Source organism: Leopardus geoffroyi, chromosome E2 (assembly GCF_018350155.1).
Source record: "Leopardus geoffroyi isolate Oge1 chromosome E2, O.geoffroyi_Oge1_pat1.0, whole genome shotgun sequence".
NCBI classification, from domain to species: Eukaryota; Metazoa; Chordata; class Mammalia; order Carnivora; family Felidae; genus Leopardus; species Leopardus geoffroyi.
Window position 1 is genome coordinate 7,532,197 of NC_059335.1, and position 23,163 is coordinate 7,555,359.

General features: G+C 62.0%; 2 protein-coding genes across 5 annotated transcripts in view; one reads left to right on the forward strand and one right to left on the reverse strand.

The window, feature by feature from the left end:
- Positions 1-1,097: 1,097 nt before the first annotated feature.
- Positions 1,098-3,507, reverse strand: CLEC11A (C-type lectin domain containing 11A). Its single transcript, XM_045441712.1, has 4 exons — positions 3,150-3,507; positions 2,725-2,920; positions 2,221-2,412; positions 1,098-1,783 (listed from the first exon to the last, which is right to left on the reverse strand). Exons 1-4 carry the CDS (start codon positions 3,294-3,296, stop codon positions 1,338-1,340), a joined length of 981 nt encoding a protein of 326 aa, XP_045297668.1. The 5' UTR covers positions 3,297-3,507; the 3' UTR covers positions 1,098-1,337.
- Positions 3,508-6,983: 3,476 nt separating this feature from the next.
- SHANK1 (SH3 and multiple ankyrin repeat domains 1) overlaps positions 6,984-23,163 on the forward strand; it is a 46,378-nt gene continuing 30,198 nt past the window's right edge. For 3 of the 4 annotated variants that reach the window (XM_045441707.1, XM_045441708.1, XM_045441710.1), the window contains exons 1-12: positions 6,986-7,403; positions 9,977-10,274; positions 10,478-10,681; positions 11,190-11,261; positions 12,331-12,439; positions 12,531-12,682; positions 14,522-14,689; positions 15,087-15,203; positions 19,144-19,221; positions 19,452-19,518; positions 19,756-20,086; positions 20,995-21,188. In XM_045441707.1, the coding sequence (XP_045297663.1) occupies positions 10,020-10,274; positions 10,478-10,681; positions 11,190-11,261; positions 12,331-12,439; positions 12,531-12,682; positions 14,522-14,689; positions 15,087-15,203; positions 19,144-19,221; positions 19,452-19,518; positions 19,756-20,086; positions 20,995-21,188 (1,747 nt within the window). In that variant the 5' untranslated portion in view covers positions 6,986-7,403; positions 9,977-10,019. Of the gene's footprint in view, positions 7,404-9,976; positions 10,275-10,477; positions 10,682-11,189; positions 11,262-12,330; positions 12,440-12,530; positions 12,683-14,521; positions 14,690-15,086; positions 15,204-19,143; positions 19,222-19,451; positions 19,519-19,755; positions 20,087-20,994; positions 21,189-23,163 lie in introns of all 4 variants that reach the window. The other variant, XM_045441711.1, reaches the window with a different exon arrangement.

Consider the following 23,163-nt stretch of genomic DNA (forward strand, 5'->3'; position numbering starts at 1 on the left):
TCTGATGGAAGCCTTCCTGACCAGGGCCTCCTTCCCCCAAGCTTGCTACCACCCTCCATTCTGTTACTCCTACAGGGGCTGTGGGGCTGAGAAATGACCGGGGTGGCTCATTCCTCCCACTGGTGGATCCAATGGTGACATTTTAGGCTGGTGGTACCACGGCTGAAGGAGAGGGAAGGGCAGAAGGACAAACAGCGTCACAGTTCAGTTCCTGGGCTCCATGATGATGTCGGGGTCAGGACCATGTTGCCAGTGTTGGGGGAAAGACACTGGGGGGCTCCAAAACAAGGGCTCTGCCTTCAAAGAGTGCTGTCCTCAATGCCAATGCCCAAGCTGGCCCACTCCCGAGTGTTCTGACTCCGGGAACAAAGGTATGAAAAGGAGGGGGGAGGGGGGGCAAAGGGAGCACGTGACGCACATTCAACCATTTTTCAAATGCTCACTTTCCTGGGCTCACCTGAACTTCCCAAGGGCTAATACAAGGTAGAGATGATTGTACCCATGTTCAATGGGTGAGGAAACTGAGGATCAGAGAGAAGAGACTGGCTTATGGCCACATAGGCAGGGAGTAGGCAAGGAAACATTGCGAGGGAGCCTCAGTTTCCAGGCTGCATAGGTTCCTAAGTTTGCCTCTAAACACTTGCCCCTGGGGCTGGGGGAAGGGGCAGGGAGTAGGGCAGGGCCTGACAATACAGGATGCTAAGGAACCTTCCATCTGGTGGAACAAGTTTGAGATACACCATTGAGACAAAATTAAATGGGCTCTTTGCTGCAGGACTCATCAGAACCTTTAGCTCCTTTGTATTTCCCAGCTCTCTTTGACCAAGGCCAAGGCCAAGGCCTGGACAATGATTGACAGGCCCTGTTGTCCCAAAGGCTGTGAGTGGGACCCGATGGGGGTGGAGGCATCAGCTGCGTGTGCAGGAGCGGATGATGTGCGCACATATGTACATGTGTCCTCCATCATTCTGGGTCTGGGGATCAAATAATACCCGTAAAAGCAGAACGGGACAGGCATCCAAAGGCCAGGGTCGTGCCCTGCCAAGCTTGCCCCTTGACGAGCTAAAGACCAAAAGTGCCTCCACTGCCCGCTCAAGTCAGATTCCACACGTTTTTATTGGCGCCGGACTTAGCCTGGTGCCCGCCGCTCCCAAAAAAAGACACAGGAAAGTCAGGGCTCTCGGCCCCGCGGAAGGCCCCCCGGGATCGCCCAGCCAGGGGGAACACGCTTCCATCCACGGGCAGGGAGAGAGGGAGGGAAGGGCGTTTTAGAAGGATGAACGGCCCAGCCAAAGGGCGAGTGGTGGGATGGACCGGAGAGGCGAGGACCGGCCCCGCTAGAAGGGGTACTCGCAGACGTAGTAGAGGCGGCGTTCGCAGTCGTGGTCCCACCAGGAGCCGTCATCCGAGGCCTGCGCCACGCAGTTCTCGAGCGTGCCGCCGTTGGGCTGGTTGGGGCTGAGCGGGTGCGGCGCGGTGCTGGGCCCGGCGCCGGGCTCCGGACTGGGCGCGCGGTGCCAGGCGAAGAAGGACACGCGCTGGCCGTTCTCGAAGAGGTAGAGTCCCTCGGCGCGCCGATCGTGCACGCCCAGCCACACCGGCCAGTTGTAGGGAGCAAGCGTCGCGCGCAAGTAGCGGGTGAGCGCTTCCATCTGCTGGCGATCCGCCGGCTGTGCCAGGCTCCCGCCCCGCGCCGCGCAGCGCGCCTGCGCCGCCGCCTGCGCCTCGAAGTCGCGCGAGAGCAGGAAGCACTTGTGGCCGAGGCGCAGCCCCTTTAGGCAGCCTGAGGGGGGAACGGGGCGGGGTCAGGGGCTCCGGAGGCGGGGAGAAGGCGGGGTTAGAGCCTCGGGGGCCGGGCCGGGAGGAGGCGGGGTCAGAACCGCGGGGAGTAAGGAGGCGGAGAGTTAGGACGGCTGGGGGTGGGGCCAGACTTTTGGAATCTGTCTGTAGGGGGCGTGGCGCGGCCCGAGACGGGTACGCTTCACCGCGCGGTAAGGAGCGTACCTCCCCCTCTGCGCGCCAGCTCTCCGCATTCGCTCTCCCCGCTACTCTAAGCTCCGCAGAAGCCAACAAGTGACCTCCAAGTCTCTAGGAACCCGCTCGCCCCGGATACCTTAGGTCCTCACGTCTCCTCAGACGTTTCCGGGCCCCCTCCTCCCACCAGTCCTCCACTCGACCCGCATCGTCCCACTTTCCCCGCCCCGCACGGTGCGGACTCACCCTCTAAGCGGCCATGCTCGCGCTCCGCGCGGCTCTGCGTCTCCTGCAGGGCTTGCACTGCGTCGCGGGTGTCGCCCGCCGCCTCCCGCAGCTGCCGCAGCCCCCTAGTCAACTCGACCATGCGGGTGTCCAACGCGTGCAGACGGACGTGCAGCTGGTGCAGGCCTGCGTCCAGGCCGGCCAGGCGGCCCACTGCGGACAGACAGGGCACACGCTGGACGGGGCCCGAGGGGCGGAGCTGAGGGACCAAAGGACCCGGGGGGAACTAGGGCTTCAGGGGACAGAGTTGGGGTAGGGGGTACTCGGGATTCCTGGAATGTAGGGGCCGGTGGGCCTGGGCTCTTGGGAGGCAAGGCTGGACACCCGGAACTCCCAGGGACGTGGGGGGACGGGCACCGGCGGGGTGGTGGGCAATTGAAAGGTGCCGGGCCTTGAAAGGACCGTTCATTTTTGAGAAAATGACCACGGAGGCCTGGGGGCAGGATGGAGCTAATGATTACTCACGGATATACGTGACGGTGTCCTCAGGGGTGGGAGAGGGGCTAGGGCCTGTGGTGGGGTTTGTCGTTGTTTCCTCCTCCTCCTCCTCCTCCTCCCCCTGACCGTCCTCCTCGGTGCCCCAGGTCCCTTTGCCTTCTGGGGTTCCCTCAGGATTTTCGTCCCCCCTCCCAGCGGGCAGCCCCAGGGCCTCCTGCAAATGCTGAGGCAGGGGAGGGATGGTTAGGAGCCCAGCTCTATTCTCACTGCCCACACACTCCAGCCACCCCTTTGCAGCAGTAAGCTGGCTCTCTGCCCCTGAGTCCCTTGTCTGAACCCATCATCCCCATCCTTTGAGCCTGCCCCATCTCTCTCCCTGGCCCATTTCCCTAACCCTGGAATACACTCCCTCCCACACCCACAGTTCCCCGGCAGAGTCCTCAGCAACTCACCTTCAGCATCAGGGCCTCCCTCTCCCGCTCCTCCTCCTGGGCGCCTCCCCAGCCCCCCTCCCACTCCCTGTCTGCTCCCCGAGCCCCATGGCTGATGCCCAGGAGCTGAGGGACCACCAGGGCCCCGAGCAGCCAGGCTGCCTGCATCAGGCTGGGCTCCGCAGCACCCAAGGCCGCAAAGGGTTGTCTCTGGGGAGGGGGGATGTCTCTTGGGACTGGAGTGTGTGCAGATCACTAGTCCCTGGTCCCTCTCCCAGCTCTCGTCTCTGTCAGCCCGCCCGTCTGTTCTTCTGTCCGTTGGTCTCTGCTCCTCTGTGTGTGTCTCTCCCCGCCTCTCTTGGCTCCCCCGAGGCCCTGCCTCTGTGGCCGGAAACCTCCAACGTTCCAAAGCCTGGATCCCGCCTTGGGTCTCTCCACATACCCCCCTCTTCTCACTTTCCAGAGCTCACTTCCGCCCTGCTCTTTCCTTCCACCATGGCCAAAAGTTCAGATGGCCAGAAGAGAATAGAGCCGGCTCTCCAAGGGATCCTGGGGACACAGCCTCTGCCGAGGAACCCCCTCAGGGGGTTGTTGGGGCTTGGCCCTGCTCCCCACTCCTCCCCCTGGCCACTCCTCGGGAGCAAGGAGACTGCAGGGTCTCCATAAGGTTTTTATTACTCTGTGGCCACCATTGCCCACACACTCTGCCAGAAGAGGCTTTCCCACAGTTCTCAGGCTCTAGGGCGCCTCCTGCCCTCAGATCTCCCATTCTGGCCAGGAGCCCTCGCCCCAACCTGAAAATGAGTGCGTGTGCCTGTCTGCGGGGACACAGGTGAAGAGCGTGCATGTATGTAGGCTGTGTATGCAACTCTAGTGGGTGGGGCTTTGGGATTCGTTTGCTGTACTTTCCTGGAAGCGTCCTGCAGGCCAGGCCCGGGTGGGGCGATGCTGGGGACTCCGGCTGCTCCCAGACGTGCAGACCATCCCACAAGGTGGGGGGTTGGGGCAGAAGGGAGGCAGAAGGGTGGGGGTGGGGGTGGTGAAGGAAGCTTTCTCCAGGAGGTGGAGTAGACAGACGCAGGCTGGGCGCTGGAGCTCTGAGCATTCAGCCCAGTGCCTCTTCTCCCGCCTGGACCACTGCAGTGGCCTCCTCCTGACTCTCCACCTCCCTTCTCCCGAGCCCCTCCAATCCACGCCGCTTGCCGCAGCCAGAGCCATGCTTCCAAACCGTAAATCAGATCACGTCACTCCCCACTCCCCTGCTCCCCCAGCTTCCCATCATATGCAGGAGGGAAGCCAAACCCGGTCCTCGGCAAGAGCCTGGCCTGCCCAGCCTTGTGTGTGTGTGTGGGGGGGGGGGGGGGGTGCTGGGAAGGATGGGCCCTTTACACCTCTGTAAGCTCATCACCCCCACTCCCCCTGGGCCCCCTAGGGGATCCAGCCACACTGGCCTCTTCACTATCTCCTGAATGCCAAGCTCCTTCCTCCCTCAGAGCTTTTACACTGGCCTTTTCCTTCTAGATGCTTTCATGTTCTCTCCCAGCTCCTTCTCCCTGCTGAGGTCTCAGCTCATCTGAGGCCTTCCCCGACTATCCTATCTAAAGAAGCTGCGCTTCCACAAATTAACACCCCATTTTTTATCTTCTTGGGATAATCAAGACCATCTCCTGTTGTTTGTTTTCTTGTCTGTTGCCTGTCTCCTGCCAACAAAGGCAGTGTAGGTACGTATTCATTGCTGTATCCCTGGAGCTAGCACATAGTAGGTGCTCAATCAGTCTGCTTAGCGAGGACGGAAAAAGCCATTCCTGGCAGGGTAGCGGGTTAGCCAGAAGACCGAAGGCTTGACCGCTGTGTTTTGGGGGCACCCCGAGTTCCCTGAGGCAGGTGCACGGGGGCACTGAGGGGTGATAGCCAGGGTGGTGATGAGGGCAGTGGGAGAGAAGCTGGAGAGGCACGGGAAACAGGAGGCCATGCTGTGCCCACTCTGTGCCAGACCTGTGAGTCATTCAGGGCTTTCCCAGCCTGGGCCTGGCTTGTTGTGCCAGCGAGAATGTGGAGCTCACCAGCCAGGGATGGCAGGGCCCGCTCTTCAAGGGAGGAAACTGAGGCTCCGAGAAGGGATGGGGCAACCTGCTGGAGGTCACCAGCATGGCAGCTGCTAGCCAAGGCTTCTGGCTCTCCGCAAGGGCCGGGCATCTGCCCTCAGCTGCTGGGAGCCCCAGGAGGGGCCTGGGAAATCCAAGAAATCCAAGAAAGCAGAGGGCAGTGTGACATCGGGCAGGCTGCTCACCACCTCAGAGCCTGGGCCTCTCGGGTGCCCATTAGGGGCCTGGGGACCCCTCACTAGCAGCTAAAGGCCTCGAGAGATAATGCACAAGCCACGAAAGGCCTTGTAAACCGTAGAGGGGTACACAGCCTCTCTCGCTGCTGCTGCCAACATGGGCAGCTGTTCTCTCCCTGGGCCCAGATGCTCACCACCTGGGCTGGTGGGTATGCATCCAGAGCGGGGCCTCCTGGGGCTGGGCTGGCTCCTACCCGGTACCCTGGAGCCCACAGCTGGAGATGCATCCAGAGGCTTCTTAGAACCACCCTCTGCAGGTGTCTGAGCCCCAGCTGGCAGCCCTGGCAGAGCTGGAAGAAGGGTGGGAGCCTGGGCTATGGGGACACTCTCACCCTAAGGGACCTGCCCTGTGTCTGTGGTATGTCCCAGGCACCAGAGACCTGAGCTGCAAGGAGACTTTGGGCATGTCTGTGTATAATGAAGGCGAATACACAACCGTGGCGTGCCTAGTGGTGAACAACAGTGGCATAAAGACCGAACCAGCCTACCTGTCCCTGATCCTTGCTGCCACCTCTTTGTAGCTGGGTGACCTTGGGCGCCAAGCGACTTTGCCTCTCTGTGCCCCAGTTTCCCCCTCTGAGAACGGGGATGGTCCAAGTGCATAGCCCATAGGATTGGTGTGAGAAGTTGATGAGTAAATCCAGAGCAGAGACTGGCACACAGGAAGTGCTCAAGAAACGTCAGCAATAACTATGGAGGGGAGGCAGGGCACGGTGTTGTGCATCCAAATGGGTGTGTGCACACCTGTGTGATGAATTCGGAGGTGGGTGAGTGTGGTGGAGCCGCAGGCACACGTGGTTGTGCGTCTCCGTTTCTGGGTTTCGTGTGAGCTGGAGATCTGAGCATGCACACCTGGGTGCGTGCCCTTGTTGGGGGAGGGGTGGGTAAATGCTGTGCGGCACGTATGCTCTGGCATGCGCGTGTGACATGTACGTGTTGTAGTGCGGTGTGTTTGTGGTGATGTGCCCACAAGGAGGTTAGGTCATGCACGCCCTGGACAGTGTGTGCATGGGTAACGTCTGCACGTGCAGGGCCAGCTAGTGACTCTATGCACCTGTGCCTTGGGGGAAGATGTGTTTGTGTGTGTGTGTGTGTGTGTGTGTGTGTGTGTGTGTGTGTGTGTGTTTGGAGGGACAGGACGGGAATCTATAGCTCTCACCATCCAATTTGGAGGACCAGAGTCTAGCAACAAATATTTATCGCGCCCTACTGTGTGTAGAGGGGGTGGGAGACGCTCTGGGAAGGGGCGGTCCTGGGGTGTGTGTGTGGAGCGAACCCTTAGGGGGGCGGGGCCGCAAGGTCCGGGTAGGGGGGCAAGCAGGGGTAGAGCCGGCTTGGGCTAGCTGGTGGCGACGGGGAGTGGTGGGGGAGGGCAGGGGGAGGGGGTGGAGCCGGCGAGGGGGGGGATGGGCGAGGTTTGGGGGCGCGGGGAGGGGCGATGTCTCCTCCACCGGCTCCGGAGGGAGGGGAGAGGGCGGAGGGAGGGGAGGGAAGGAGAGAGGGAGGGAGGGAGAGAGAGAGACAGGGTGAGGGAGAGACGGTGAGAGCGAGAGAGCGAGAAGGGAGGCAGAGGAGGCGCGGAGCGGGCGGCGGCGGCGGCGGCCTGAGGAAGAGGAGGAGGAAGAACAGGCGGAGACGCGGCGCCCGGAGCCGGCCGGACCGAGCCGGGGGCGGGCTAGCTCCGAGGGGCGCGGCGGCCGCGGCAGAAGGGGGGGCGCTCTGCGGATGGCCAGGCCCGGCCCGCGGGGGGGGTGAGGTCCTCGGCCCCCCCGCCCTCCCCCCCGGCCCCCGCCCGCCCCCTCCCCGGCCCGCTCGCCCTCCGGGGCGGTGGGGCATGGCCTGAGGGTCCCCCGTCTCCGGGGGGGTGGGGGGTGGGGGGAGGGGGGAGGGGCCGCGGGCGCCGCCGACCGGGACTCAGCAGCCCCGCCAGGCAGGTAAGGGGGTCGAGAACCCGGGGTTTGGGGGAAGCTGCGGGGCCGGGGCCGGGGCCGCGGGAGGGGGCGGGGGCGCCCCGGACGTCCTTGGCCGGGCGCCGGGCTCCGGGCCCGGGTGTGCGGTGAGGGGTGGGGGTAAGGTGGGGAGCGTTGCCCCGGGCGACGCCAAATTGGGTTACGCCCAGGTCCCCGGTGCCCCGTCCCAGATAGCAGACTTAGGAGGATGCGCCCCCCAGCCCCCGCCAGCAGACCCCCCCCCCCCCCGCCCCAGCCCAAACCCGCTTCCCCGCGCTCCCAGGCCAAGGGCTCGGTCGCGGTACCCACCTCCTGGCCCTGCCCGGCCACTCCCCCGCCTCGCCCACCCCGGCCTAGCGGGGCCCCTAGACTCCTTCCGTAGACCCACCGCGCGAGGCCCCTCCCCCAGGTCACCCTGGTCCCCCGCCCCTCCGTCGAGGGTCTGGGCCTTGGCCTCCTCCGCCCCCTTCGACCCCCTCTAGCTCGGGCTTCACCTTCTAGGCTCCTCCGATCCCTTCCCACCCCCTTCGCAAGCTCCCCCCCCCCCCATCCCCACCCGTCTCCGCTCCCTTCTCCACCGGCCGGCGCGCCCCCTCGGCTCCCGCCTCCGAGTCCCGCTCCCGGGTGCCCCCGCCCCCTCTCCCCGGCCCAGGGCTCTCCCCCACCAGTTTCTCGGCCCCAGCCCCGGCTCCTCTCCCCGCCTTTCCCCGCCTCTCTCCGCCTCCATTCATTCTCCCGGGCCCCGCTCTCGGCCACGCCAGCCGCCCCCTGTCCCCCCGCACCCTCCAGGGCACCCCCTCTCTCCCCTTCTCCACCACCCCCCCCCCCCCGCCGATTCCTCAGCCCGTCTCAGTACCAGCTGCGTGCCAGCTATTCTTAGCCGCGGAGCGTTTGATTCATGCCGCCCCGGCGGAGTGTGCCCGCTCCCTCCCTCGGGCCTGAGGGGGAGGGGCCGGAGTCGGTCTGGGGGGTTGGGGGCAGCCGCACGGCGGGGGGAGCCGCCGGGGCCAGCCTTGCTTTCATCCCACTGGCCACCCCATTAGTGCCCGGTTGAAGCCGGGGTCAGCCAGGGTCAGCCGAGGGGGAGTGGCATTGGGCTCCAGGCCCGGAGGTGGGAGGTGGAGTCCGGCGGGTAGGAGGCCTGGCAGGGAGGGGGTGTTCCGCAAGGCCAAGGTGGGGCAGTTCCGCTGGGTACCTGGAGAGGGAGGGGGCTTCGCAGCCGGGCCACTCATGGGGGAGGGGTCGGCAGGCTGGTGGTTAGGCTGCTCGCTCACCCACAGCTCTTGGAACTGTCCTCCCCGAACACTCATTTTGTCTTCCCGCCCCCAACCCCCCCAGCCCATCCCCACTCCCCCAAAGTCAGCAGTACCCTCCACTGCTTCCCATCTCCATGGCAACGGTGCAGGAGCTGGGCCTGGTGTGGGGGGGAGGGACCAGACCAGACATTCTGGTTTCCGGTGCTGGGGTGGGAGACAGGGAGATGAGGGAGGCGGACCCCATTTGGGACCCAGGCTTCTAAGGCCACCTCGGGAGAGAACAGTGGGGATCTGGAGATGACCTCCCACCCCAGTCCCCCAGACCGGCACCCCACTTCTTAGCCTCCCTCCCAGCCCCCCCACCCCCACCCCCAGTCTCCCTCAGAGTGGATCCACCTGTACCGGGCAATGTCCAGCCACCTGTCCCGTAGTGCCAGTCCTCAAATGTGCCCACAGGTTATCCGCAGCCACCCTAAGCTGACCCAGGCCACCGCACTACGGTCTCCAGACAGCCCTCCCAGGCCAGTCTCCCCACCCACCCACCCCTGTCTGGAGATGCCCCCAACAACCTGCCTAGGCCACCCCTCGTGGCTCCCTTGGGGGCATGCCACGAATGATACTCTGCCCCATGACACCCCCATCTTAGCACCCCTGCTCCCCTGGGACACCGATTCCCAGCAGTCCCCTGCACACACTGTCAGCCACACTTCGGTGAAGTCACCGGTTCCACCCGCTGCCGGGCACCACTCCCAAGCAACACGCGGCTCCCACTTCTGCCGCCCCAGGCTCTCGGCACCTCCGTCCCCCCATTACTACATCTCAGCCTCTCCCCAGCCCCCTCCACCAGCTGGCCAGGAGGGGGAGGAGGAGGACGGGAGGGCCTCGGGTGAGGGGCCAGGCTGGGGCCAGGAGGGTAGGATGCCGGTGGGTCGTCCACCTGTCTGTCCTCAGCTAATTTTAGCTGCATTTTCCGTGGCCTGCCAAAGTGGGCCAGTAGCTCCCGCGGTGATTCCGCGGTTTCTGGGACACTGCCATGCTGGGTCAGCGGCAAAGTGGGGCGCAGGAGGGGTGGGGGGCTGCGAGCAGGGCCAAGGGCAGGGAAGGAGACGCGCTGGAAGCATGGCAGCGATGGGCGTATGTGTGAGCAGAGGCAGCTGGAGTATCTGGGGGTGTGTCCAGCCTCCTTCCTGCCGACCTGGGGCATGTGGGGCGGCTGCCCTAGACCGCTTGTCCGTGAGGGTGCCTGTGGCCTCCGAGGGGTCCCGGGGTCCCTCATCTGACAGCCACCCTTGGCCCCGGCAGCCGCCTGTGATGCTGCTGTCCCCTGTCGCCCCGTGGCCCCACGATGACCCACAGCCCCGCGTCAAGCGAGGACGAGGAACGCCACAGTGCCAGCGAGTGTCCCGAGGGGGGCTCAGAGTCCGACAGCTCCCCAGACGGGCCCAGCAGAGGCCCCCGGGGGACCCGGGGCCAGGGCAGCGGGGCACCCGGTAGTCTGGCCTCCACCCGAGGCCTCCAGAGCCGCTCCATGTCTGTCCCGGACGACGCCCACTTCAGCATGATGGTCTTCAGGATTGGCATCCCGGACCTGCACCAGACAGTGAGTGACCGCCTGCCTGCCGGCCAGCGGGGGACAGGGCCCCAAGCCCACACGACGAGGCTGCTGGTGCTGGGTGTCCTCCCACTTGGGCCCCATCTCCAGGTCCCCGACGTGCTTCCCCCAGCTGCCCCTCCTGTCCCCAGAATCACCCCCAGGCCCTTTCCAAGCCACCTCAGGCTCTTCCCTGTCACCTCCTCAACCAGAAATGTCTCCGCTTCAACCCTGATGCCACCATCTGGACAGCCAAGCAACAGGTGCTCTGCGCCCTGAGCGAGAGCCTGCAGGACGTGCTCAACTACGGTCTGTTCCAGCCGGCCACCTCCGGCCGCGATGCCAACTTTCTGGAGGAGGAGCGGCTGCTTCGAGAGTACCCCCAGTCTTTTGAGAAGGGGGTGCCCTACCTGGAGGTGAGGCCCACAGCCTTCCCGGCCTGGCCGCAGGGGAGAGAAGGCATGCCCCGTTTTTCTCCCAGTCAGGCCCTGGCAAGGGAAAACCCAGTGGGCTCTTCCAGATCCCTTAAGCATTAGAGTCAGAGAGGCCTGAGTTCAAATGACGATCCGTTCTGCCTCTGACCAACAGAGTGGCCTTGGGCAAGTCACTTCCCTGCCCCAGACTCCTCCTCGCCTTTCAAAGTGGGAAAGGATTCACAGTTACAGTAGGTGTTCTAGAACATTCTGTGTGGGGTCCAGACTCCCTCCTCCTTCACGTTAGGGGTTGCGGTCCACATACTCCACAGCAGCCCCGCACTCCTCTGCCTGCCCAGCCAAGGCTCCGGGGCCTTTTCCACCTTGACCCTGAGCGGACCACCTCCCCCTGCATCCCCCCCTGCCCCCGGCTCAGAAGGAGCCCAGCCTCCTCCCCAGGCCCCTGATTCTGAGTCTCTGTGTCTCTCCCCCCATACCCCCCTGGCCACAGTTCCGATACAAGACCCGGGTTTACAAACAGACCAACCTGGATGAGAAGCAGCTGGCCAAATTGCACACGAAGGTGAGAGAACCCTACCCCGCAGCAGCCCCCCAACAGGGACCTGGAGCTTTTCCCACTGTCTCTCTCACCTCTGTCCAACAGCCCTCCAACACTCCCTGATCCCCTTCTGTTCCTCTGCCAGGGTCCCCCAGTAACTTGAGATGCTGCGTGGCGTTGGGGACGGCCCCAGATGCCAACCGTGTTATCTCCACCCTGGGGGCTCAACTCCCCTCTCTGGCCTGCATTCCCCCGCCCAGGCCCCTGGCTCTTGCTTTCTTCATCCTTAGATGCTCCCTTCTCGTCTTCTGGGTCCCCCGTATCCACGCAGGGCACCTGCCTGCCCCCCACCCTCTGGCCTGAACTCTGACACCCAGTGTCCCTCTGCCTCAGTGCTGTTTCATACACAGCCCGCGGCTCCCCCAATTCCGTAGCCTAAACCTCTCCCAGATCTGGGGATGTCCCCCGCCCCCAGCCACATCTGGCTATCTTGCCCTCCAGGACTCTGACCATATGTCCCCTGTGCCTCCCCCGGTCCCCTAAGAACTGGGAGGAAGCGGGGCGGGGGGAGCTGCTTTAGTCCGAGGTGAAGTGAAGCCTCCTGTCCTCTCCTCCCCCCCCACCCCTCCCCCACCATGCATTTGTCTCTGTCGCCCCCCCAAATATTCCATCCCTCCAGACCTGCGCCATCCACTCCCGGAGCCACCGGCCATACACGGCTCCCGAACACACGCGGTGTCGCAGGCCCAAACTGAGCCTCGCTGCGAGTGTGAAATGCACACCGGATTTCGAAGACTCAGTTCCCCCCCAAAAACGTAAAACGTCTCGTTAAAACACTGCCTATGGATTACCTGTCGATACGGTACTATTGCGGATATGTTAGGTTAAAGAGATACGTCGTCAAAACGAATTTCCGTGCGACCAATGGTGCCCCTTGCTTTTTTTTTTTTTTTTTTAAAGGTGGCTACTAGAGAGTTTTCAGTGCCACACGCGGCTCGCTGTGTATTTCCACTGGACAGCGCTGCTCAAGACCCCAGCTTTTCTCCCCTTGCTCCCTGACTGGCCTGTCTTCTCTCTCTTGTCCATGGCTCAGACGGGGTTGAAGAAGTTCCTGGAATACGTGCAGCTCGGGACGTCCGACAAGGTGGCAAGGCTGCTGGACAAGGGGCTGGACCCCAATTATCACGACTCGGATTCGGGAGGTAAGGAGGAGAACCAGGGGCTTTGGAAGAGGTGGGGAGCCGAGAAACGAGGCATAAGGGCTGCGCGTGACTGGCCTTTTCTGCCCCTCAGAGACCCCCCTGACGCTGGCAGCCCAGACCGAAGGCTCCGTAGAGGTGATTCGAACCCTGTGCCTGGGAGGGGCCCACATCGACTTCCGGGCCCGGGATGGCATGACCGCGCTGCACAAGGCCGCGTGTGCCCGTCACTGCCTGGCTCTCACGGTGAGGTGCCAGACCCCGGGGACCCGCCCCCAGACTCGGTGTCTCCCCCAGTACGCTGAAGCCAGTGAGCTAATTGCCCCGGACCCGCCCCCTCCTCCCCTTCATCTGCCTTGACCCCCACGAAGCCACCTGACCTCCCCTTTGCTTCTCATCCCGCCTCCTGGATGTCCCCTGCCGCGTCCCCGTCCCCGTGGGGATGCCACTTCTGCTCTTTCCTCAGACTCCTCTCCCTTTTCCATTTGTTCTTTCTCGAACCTCAGGTCTTTAGGGTTGTTAAAAATAGTCTCTCTTCGTGTCTCAAATACAAAGCCCCTTTCCATAGACTGACAAACACACAGTCCCCCCCCCCACCCCCGCCCGTTGCCACTCCTCCAGTGGAACCCGAGACCCTCTGGTGACCCCCGGGGATGCCCACCCTACAGCTGATTGTCACACGGACCTTTCCCCTGGAAGGGCCCCAGTAGATCATAATACCTATGCTCTCCCGACACCCAGACCTTCTTGTACCCTCTGATCCAGCTCACCACCAGCCCTGCCTCAGTCTCCCCGAAGTGTAGACCCTCCTCTGTTCCTTAAAATACAGAGTGAGCTCCAGACACAGACCCCTCAACACACACCCTGCAAACATAGCCTCTCGCCCTGTTCAGTAACTAAAACGCACTTTCCCAGACGCACCGTATACCCGCAAGATACGTACATGGAGGGGGCTTCCATGGTCTTATTTTAAACTCCTCTCCCGCTCTCCTCCCCCACCCCACCGCCACCCGATGGCACGTGATTCCCTCTTCACACACAGGTCAGGATAGACCGCCCCCCGCAAAGACACATCGCTGTTGAGAAACACCCTAACTCACGGATGCTCCAGTTTAATGGACCCTCCCTTCCCTTTTCCTTGCTCTTTCTTGAAGCCCCTAAATGCGGACACCAGCCACAAAGATCTGGCTTTATGCCCCTGGAATTGACAAACCCTCTATGTGTACCCCCAGTGCACTCCCTTCCCCCCAAGACAGCTCCTGCTCTCACCCTGCACCCCCGGCCTCCAGACCCGTGCTGTCCAACCCAGTAGCCACTTGCCACACGGGGGCCGTTCGGATTTCAATTAACTATAATGAGCTAGGGCGAACGTGTCTGTTCCCCGGGCGCCGTAGCACGCTCGAGCGCTCGGGAGCGCACATGGGGCCGTAGATCGCTTCCGTCACCGCAGAGGTTCTGGTGGACAGCGAGGCTGTGGGCTGTCTTCCCAGGGCTGCTGCCAACACCTCCCTCTAAAGATGCTCAGCTCCACCGGCCGCTGTGCCCGGAGCTGTTACTCGAGTGAGAAACCCCCCCCCCCGCCCCCCGCTGCCGCCCCAGCATGGCTGGCGCGGCTCACCTTGGTCCCAGCTAACCCTTTTTCCCAGGTCTCCCTCTGCGTCCCACTCCCGGGGATCCTGATCCTAACAACACCTCCTGCTTAGCCAGGGGTCCTCCTGCGTCCAGATTCTGTTCTCTCAGGTGGCCCCCCAACCATCCGGCTGCTGTGACGCACTGAGGCACCAGACTCCTTCAGTGGCTCGTCCAAAGCCAGCCTCGGCGGGGGGTGGGGGGGGGGTGTTGGGCAGGACATCAGACAGAGTGGGAAGGTCCTCTGGAGGCATCTTCCCAGCCCCTTCATCGTTCCCTTCGTGGGAGAGGCCGTGAGAGGGGAAGGGCCAGGCTCAAGGTCAGACAAGGGCATTCATGCAGACTCCCAAACCACCTTGGCCAGTGTGGGTCACCCGTGACTCCCTGCCCGACTGGCCCTTCAGAACAAACCAGTACTGCCAGTGTGACCGTTTTCTGTCTGGTCTCTCTCTTCAGGCACTCCTGGACCTTGGGGGCTCCCCCAACTACAAGGACCGCCGAGGCCTGACCCCTCTGTTCCATACGGCTATGGTGGGGGGCGACCCCCGCTGCTGCGAGCTGCTCCTGTACAACAGGGCCCAGCTGGGCATAGCTGATGAGAACGGCTGGCAGGAGATTCACCAGGTGCTCCAGACTCGGCCAGGAGGGGTTCGCGGTGTGTGCGTGGGGGGCAGCTGGGCCCTGATCGGGTCTGGTGCAAAGGGGATCCAGATGCTGGGGTCCTCATAGAGTATGGGGGTGGGAGTAGCATGGGCCCCAAAGAGAAAAAGGGGAGGGAGTCAGCACCATGGGCTCAGGATTGGACATCTCGATCTCTGGCATGGGTGGGGGGTGGCCTCTTGAGCCTCTCAAGGAGCCTATCCAGACGCCTGGGTCTTGGAATGACCCGTGAAGCTGATGGCCCGGGTCCCTGGGCGGAAACAGAGGAGGAAAGGAGAGGGGTGTCCTGGACTCAGGATCTAGACAGAGGCCATGGTTGGGAGAGTCTGATCCGGCCTCCTGGGTTTCCTGTCCTCCCCAGGCCTGCCAGCGAGGCCACTCTCAGCACCTGGAACACCTGCTCTTCTATGGGGCTGAGCCGGGAGCCCAGAATGCCTCGGGGAACACGGCCTTGCACATCTGCGCCCTCTACAATAAGGTCTGCTCTGGCAGAGCCTGCCCAGGCCCTCCTCCTGACTCTAGCCTCCCTGCCCTCTGTCCCTTCACTTCACTATTTCATTAATTCATCCATCCATCCACCCATCCATTCATCCATTCATTCACTCATCCATTCATTCACTCATCCATTCATTCACTCATCCATTCATTCATTCGCTCAGCAGATACTTGCTGAGCACCTTCCCCACGTCAGGCCCAGAGCGGGATGCTGAGGACCAAGCAATGAGTGAGACAGACGTTCCTGTCACAATCCAGAGTGTTCAGAGGGAGGTCCCAGGGAATGCAGGTCCCCGGGGGAGGCCAGATCTGGGCTCGGCCTTGGGCCTGGGGTGGAGGTGGCTCCCTGGAAAATGTGCCACCTGTGCTAAGAGAAGCGGGAGTGAGCCAAGTAGGAAAGCGAGAAAGGGTATTCTCGGCGGTGGGCACAGCTGGAGGGGAGAGAGCATCAGGAGGCACCTACTGTGTGCAGTGCGTGCGGGGGGCACCGCGGGGGACAGAGGAAGGGCCAGGCCACAGCTCTGAGGGGGACGAGAGCATGTTGCAGGTTGTAGCGATTCGGGGCCGGGTGGACAGTCCCCACCTCAGGAGCCACGAGTGGAGGTGAGCAGTAAAGGGCCGGGAGGGGCCTCGTGTACCTGCCCCCTTGCGGCTGTGACCCCCGCCCTCGGTGATCCTGGGTCGGCCCCCTCAGTCTTTCCACCTGTTGTAGGGGCTTCCTGCCCTCGGAGGGTTGCCTCGGGGACTTGGGAAGACGGGGCTTGGCGCACAGGTGCTGGTCTGTCAAGCCCTTCTTCCCCTCCTCCAGGAAGCCTTCCAAGACAGCGCCAGCCCCTTCTGCCGCATCAGAACTTGCAGTGCCGGGGACGTGGCAGGTAGCCACGTGCCGCCTTGTGGCAGCAAGCAGTCTGCTCTGCCGGGAGAGAACTCAGTGTTTGTCAAACCCGACCAACGCGGTGCTGTCACTGCCCCTCCCTGGTGGTTCCGTCTCTCCTGGCGCTCCCTGACACCGGCCTTGAGCCCAGATTCCCCGACGGCACGGCTTAGGTGCATTTCCCGTGGGCAGACCGGGGTCCCCCTGACAAGCGCCGTGCCCTCTCCCTGAAATGGGGGTAATGGCGGCTGATTGAAGGCGATGAGACATCACGGACGTTCAGCGCTCGTCCCCAGAAGGCAACGTCATTGTCATTACCTCTCTCAGGCAGGATCCAGTCAGGAGACACAAACCGTCCCGTTCATTTGAACGGGGAAGATTCAGTGTAAAGAATTATAGAGCGGGAACAATTACCCTCAGGGGGTCGGATGAGCCAGTTAACTTTCCCTCCTTGAGGTTTCCCTCCCTGTGAAATGGGTCGGTAACACCTACCGTACAAAGGATCACGTGGGTGAATGTCGTGCTCGCTCTTGGCAAGATGCCTAATGAATCGGAGCTTGACAGAGTGCTTCGTCTGCTTTTCTCCCCTTGTCTTCCCTCTCAGACTTTAAGCTTCGCCAGGGCCAGAGCTGGGTCTGACAGATTTCCTCCCTCCCTCCTCCCCCGGCCTCCTGACATGCCCGTCTCCCCGTCCCCTGGCGGTGAAGGTCAGGTCCATGTTTCGGCTGGAAGCTCCTCAAGGGTGGGGGCTAAGTCTGATCAGTCACTGTGTCCCAAGGCCCCGGGACATAGTAGGGACTTTGTTGGATGAGTGAGTGAATGAATGAATGAATTGCGAACCGGCCATCTTGAGTCTGCCCCAAGACGGCACCCTGCCCCCCTCAGAATATTCAACAGGTGTTGGCTCTGAGATAGACTGAATGACTCAGTGAGTGAACGAATGGCTTGAACAAAGGAATTTGGAATGACTCGGCTCCCTTCATCCTCATACGTCCCGTGCACGTCTCTTGAGCCCCTACTGTGCGTCCGGACGTGGGATGAATCAGACACGGCGTGGCTCCCGGGCCGGGGCGGATCGGGGGACTTCGCGTGTGGCAAAGAGGCAGATGTGTAAAGGAGGAAGGGCAATACTGTAAGTATTGCAGGGGACAGAGGGAGCGTAAGATAAGCGCCAGGACACCAGTAAATCGAGGTCGTCGAGGAGCAGGGTGGATTGCTGGTTGGGCTGCTGGGCGTGCTGTGGCCCCGTGCTAGGCAAGGGGGCAGTGGAGGTGGACAGACATGCGAAAACACATGTCAGTGGCGGAAATTAACAGTCTAGTTTGGACCGGCCTGTCCACGCTTGGACACACACACACACACACACACATGCACACACACACAGAAAACTACCTGAGCTAACTTTGCTGGTTAAGTTGCATCTGGGGGAGCTGGAGAGAGGAGTCGAGCTGGGGGCCAGGTTGGGTTCGGTCAGGCCGAGACAGAGGGTGAAGGACTTTAGCCATCGTTGACTGAACAGCTCCAGCGGGCCGGGCACTAATCCAGCTGGTGGGTGCCACGGACAAAATCATGCACCTATAGAACTTACCATATGGTGGGGGAGAGATGCTAAGGAGACAGGTAGAAGAGAAACGTAATTTCAAGGAGACCGTGTTAGGAAGAAAATGAGCTAATGCTGGCGTATAGTGGGCATCACATAAGTAAAAATGAATAAATCAAAATAAAACAGGAGTGTGATCGGCAGCTATTTTTTGACGAGGTAGCCGGAGAAGCCCTCTCCGAAGAGGTGGCGTTTGAGCAAAAACCTGAATGAAGCGAGAAAGTGAGCCATGTGGAAATCTAAGGGCAGAGAATGCCAAGCAGTGAGAGCGGCAGGTGCCAAAGCCCTGGGGCAGGAGCATGCCCGTCAGAGGAAGAAGGAGGCCAGTGTGACTGCAGTATAGGGAGCGAAGAAAGGTAGCAGAAGACGAAGTTGGTGAGGCTGGGGGTGCCAGGGCAGGCAGATCGGGTGGAGGGGGAGCCTCGAGGCCACGGCCAGGGCACTGGGTCTGATCCGAAGCGTGACAGGGTGTGATACGGTCGCATCGGTAGGGAATTGGTCTGTATGTGGATGGCATTCCTACCCCCCCACGGCCCAGCCCCGGCCCCCGTTGTCCCCTTTCTTCTGAGTCCAGCAGAGTGTGTGAGAAGAGCAGAGACTCCAGGGTCAAACCTTCGTTCAGATCCAACCACTGATGGGCAACCGCTGTGTGACCTTGAGCTGCTTTTGATGCCTTAGTTTCCTCGTCTGTAAAATGGGGAAGTGCTGAGCCCCTGGCGCGCAGCACAGTAAGCCCCCCGTGAGGTTTAGACTGGTGGCTCTCAACTGGAACAGCCCGGTCCCCCAGGGGTCGCTTAGCAATGTGTGCAGCCTTCCTTGGTTTTCACAGCCGGAGAGGAGAGTGCTACTGGCATCTAGCGACAGAGCCCAGAGATGCCGCTAGACGTCCTACGATGCACAGGACAGCCGCCACTACGAAGATTCTTTTTTTGGCCCTAAATGTCAGTAGCGCTGAGGTCCAGAAACCCGGCTTTAGATTAGCGCCACCCGGGAGAAAACAACACGGGTCGTGTGTGTGTGTGTGTGTGTGTGTGTGTGTGTGTAAGTATCCCAGGAGTTGCATGAAAAAAAGAAAGGAAGGCAACAGGTAATGTGGATTTTTGTAGCCTATTTTACTCGGCCCATGGTGTCCAAAATATTACCGTGTCAACTTGGAATCAATAGAAAAAGTATTAGAGACATTTGGATTTTTTTTTTTCCCGTGCTGTGTTCTTGCAGTGTGGGTTGTATTTTATAGACACAGCTCATCTCCGTTTGGACGGGACACATTGAAAGGGCTCTTGAGCCACCGGTAGTAAGTGACTGCTGTCCCGGGCAAGACAGGTTTAGATCAGGCTGTTCCTGAAGCTCTTAGCACAGTGCCTGCGTCTGCTCCTGGTGACTTTAATGGTTTTCTTTCTTTTTTTTCCCCCCCTCCACCCCGTGCCACCGGCCGGCCGGCGCCCACAGGAGACCTGTGCTAGGATCCTCCTCTATCGAGGAGCTAACAAGGATGTGAAGAATAACAATGGACAGACCCCCTTCCAGGTCCGGAGCTGTCAGGGCTGGTGGGGGGCACAGAGGACACAGGGGGTGAGGAAGGCAGGCAGGTAGGAGTGCTGGCTGAGAGGCTGGCGGTCTGGGAGAGGACGGAGGGCGCAGTTGCGGGGGTCCAGGTTTGAGAGGGGCAGGGGTGGGGGGGGTGTGTGTGTGTGCAGCTGGCCGGGGACCTCACAGTGCTTCCCGCCCTCTGCCTGGGCCACCCCACCTCCCTCCAGGTGGCTGTGATCGCTGGCAATTTTGAACTGGGGGAGCTGATCCGAAACCATCGAGAACAGGATGTGGGTGAGCGAGAGGGAGGTGGGGCTGAGGGGAGAACCTAGCGTACTTGGGGGTGCATGGGGGGGCTGGGGGGGTCCGCAGACTGTGAGCGTCTGAGTAGTAGCGGGAGGGGCGATTCCAGACCTCCAGTCTTACATCTTTCTCCCTTCATGCCTCTCCCCCATCATCCCTTGCCTGCACACCCCCTCCGCCTGCCTGTCTCCCCTGCCCCTTCTGCCCCCTGCCACTGTGCCCTCTCAGTGCCCTTCCAGGAGTCCCCCAAGTACGCAGCCCGGCGACGGGGACCCCCAGGCGCAGGGCTGACGGTGCCCCCGGCACTGCTTCGGGCCAACAGTGATACCAGCATGGCCCTGCCTGACTGGATGGTGTTTGCCGCCCCGGGGACCTCGTCCTCTGGGGCCCCCGGCCCTACCTCAGGGCCCCAGGGCCAGTCGCAGCCCTCGGCCCCCAGCACCAAGCTCAGCAGTGGGACCCTCCGAAGTGCCAGCAGCCCCCGGGGCGCCCGGGCCCGCTCCCCATCCCGCGGGAGGCACCCTGAAGAGGCCAAGAGGCAGCCCCGTGGACGGCCCAGGTAGGGGAAGGCTCAGCCCTGGTCCCACTGACCCCAGCCCAACCGGATCTCATCCTCGGAGCCACACTTCCCCCACCCAGGCTGGCCCCCCCCCCCCCGCAACCACCCAAGTCCCCGGTCCCGCCCTCAGGCCTCCAAATCCCTCTCCGGACCCCTGAGGAAGGGAGGGGGAGGAAGCCACAATCTTGCACCTGTCCCCAAATGGAACAGTTTAGCCAAGCACCTGCTCAATGCCAGGGGCTGGGGGAAGGGAACCCAATAGAATGTTGGTTCCAGCCCCTGAAGACAGACAGACAGACAGGGCAAGGTGAGAAGAAGCCACACAGGGTGGGGGTGGGCACGGGGCTTGGGGGAAGGTGTCTGAGCTTGGAGATGGGCCAGAGGAGGGGCGGGGGGGGGGGGCAGAGGAGCCACTCGGGGTAGAGGGGAGGATGGCAGGGGACTTTCCGGGGTAAAGAGGCCAGGCTGGCTGGAGGAGGGTGACAAGGGGGACGTGGCCAGCCAGTGTGTCCCAAGGACACAGGAGAGCGAAAAATCATGGCGGGCTGCGCACGGCGGGCAGAGAGTTGGACCCGCACCAGGAGGAAGCTGGGAGTCGCTGAAGGCTCGTGAGCGAGCTGAGGGATGACACATTCAGGGCCCCGCTTCAGGAAGCTGAATCAGGCACGGCGTGCAGGACCGTGGGAGGGGCAGAGCCGGAAGCCAGGAGGAGGCAGAGGAGGGGCCCAGGGGGCAGCAGTGGGCAGGCAGAGGGAGCCCCCAAATGCCCTCTTCCCCCAACGATGCCAGAGCTGGGAAACCCACGCCCCCACTCTATGCTCCATCCTCCACCCCCATGGACCCCTGTTCTCCCAGAGGCTCCCCCTCCCTCCACTCTCCCCTGCCTCTCACACCCTCTGTGTATGCAGCTCCAGCGGGACGCCCAGGGAAGGGCCGGCCGGGGGCACAGGGGGCTCAGGGGGCCCTGGGGGCTCCCTGGGCAGCCGCGGGAGGCGCAGGAAGCTCTACTCGGCGGTACCCGGACGCTCCTTCATGGCCGTGAAGTCATACCAGGCCCAAGCGGAGGGGGAGATCTCCCTGAGCAAGGGCGAGAAGATCAAAGGTAACAGGGCAGGGCCGGGCCAGGCTGGGGGGCGGGGGGCGGCAGGTGAGCTAACCCCTCAAGGACGGGAAGGCCGAGCACGAACAGTCCTCCAGGGCCTAGAATTTCCAATGCTCTGGAGACCTCAGAGAGCCCCTAGACACCCCTTACACTCTGGAGGAGCACGATGGGTAGCTGCGGCGATCCCGTCCCTCGGGAGGAGGTGTCGAGGCAAAAGAGTGGAAACTAGCATTTGGGGGACACTGACGCCACGCCAGGCCCTGTGGGAGTGCTCCCCTCGCAGGAGCAGCCTTTTGGAAGCGTGTCAGGAGCCCATCTTCCAGTTGAAGGGACAGAGCCTCACACAGGGGCAGCGACTTGCCCCGGGGTCTGAGCCCACAGTCTTCCCTGCCACCCGGTGTGAAGCGTGGAGGCCAAGCCTGGTTCTCATCTGAGAACCAGGGTGGGACCCGCTTCAAGGGGCTCTAATGAGGCAGCTGTTCGAAGCCCGGCCCGTGCGGGGGGCCGGTGCTCCCTGAGCGGCGGCTGCTGTGACTGGGGTTTGCCTCTCTTTGGTTTTCCTGTCTTCTTCTGGAAAATGGTGCCAGCAGCCCTCACATGCAGACTTCGCGGGGCTGTTGACGTGTGTTCTTGGATAGAATGAAGCTTGGAAACAGGAAGCAAGCAGACGCGGCGGTTAATGCAAGGCGGGGGAGCGATTCTTTGCCGACTCCAGGCTACAGAGGAACTGAGTAGTGTAGCGGGTGGAGGGCCAAGCTGCCTGAGTTCAAATCTTGGCTCCACCACCACGTTCCAGCTGGGCGCCCTCAGACAAGTGCCTGCTCTGGGCCTCAGTTTCTTCATCCGTGCAAGGGGACCCTGGGGAGGATTTTAAAAAGTCAGTTCCCTTAAGGCACCCAGGACACTGATTCGCACATAGTCGGCACCAGTTGTCATTATGCTAAGTGGGTCCCCACTGCAGGAGCTTAGAGAGGAGAGAGAGAGAGAGAGAGAGAGAGAGAGAGAGAGAGAGAGAGACAGACAGACCCCGGCTGCCCATGAAAGCTGGGGCGGGAGGGGTCCTCCCATGGGAGACAGGGTTTGAGTGGGGACTCGAAAGGTGTGCAGGGATCGGAGCATCAGGTCGATTGTGTATCAGTATCTGTTTTGCAGCATCTCTTGCCTTGCCTGAAGGCAAGGTCACATGTCACTGAGCTTTGGGTTGCCAGGACCCAGTTGGATGACCCGGCACACAGGAGGCCTCGGTGCACATGCGCTGAATGAGTGAATGAGTGCATGAACGGATGGCCAGATGCAGGGGCTAACTGTGGGGGCAGTGCCTCCAGAAGCAGGTGCCTGGAAGGGTGTGTGTGTGTGTGTGTGTGTGTGCGCGCATACTCATGCGCAGAGGGTCAGGTCTGTGCTTTGAGACAGAGTTTGAAAGAAGAAAGGGAAGCTAAGGTCAGAGGGGAGACCCCTTCCATGCCTTCTCTGCGCTGTATCTTCTGCGTTTCTTTCTGAAACTCGAGCCCAGTACTTCTGTACACGGCCCTGTTTTTGTATCCTTCCACTTCCTGAAGACACTGAATTGCTTCACAGCGGGCCAAATCCACAGTGCCCCTGAGCTCCTCCACAGCCCGATGAGGTAGCAGGCTCCCTTGGCCCTCAGTGCCTTAGCCCCGCCTGCAAGCCCCTCCCCCGCCCCCATCCGGTCTCTTTCCTCCACCCACAGGGCACCAGAGACTTCACTGTTCTCTCCATTCCTCGAATGCCCAAGCCCCTTTCCACACCAGGCTCTTTGCGCACACCCGTTCCTTCTGCCGGGAAAACCTCTCCTTCCTCTCCTTGCTTCTTCTCCTCCTAGGATCCTTCCGGTCTCAGTCTGCATCGCATGTCCCCTGGGACATCATCCTGGCACCTCTTTGCCCTTTGCACCTCGACTTTATATACCCCCATGTGGCCTTTCTTCGGAAACCCTGTCCTTTTCCCCTAAAGT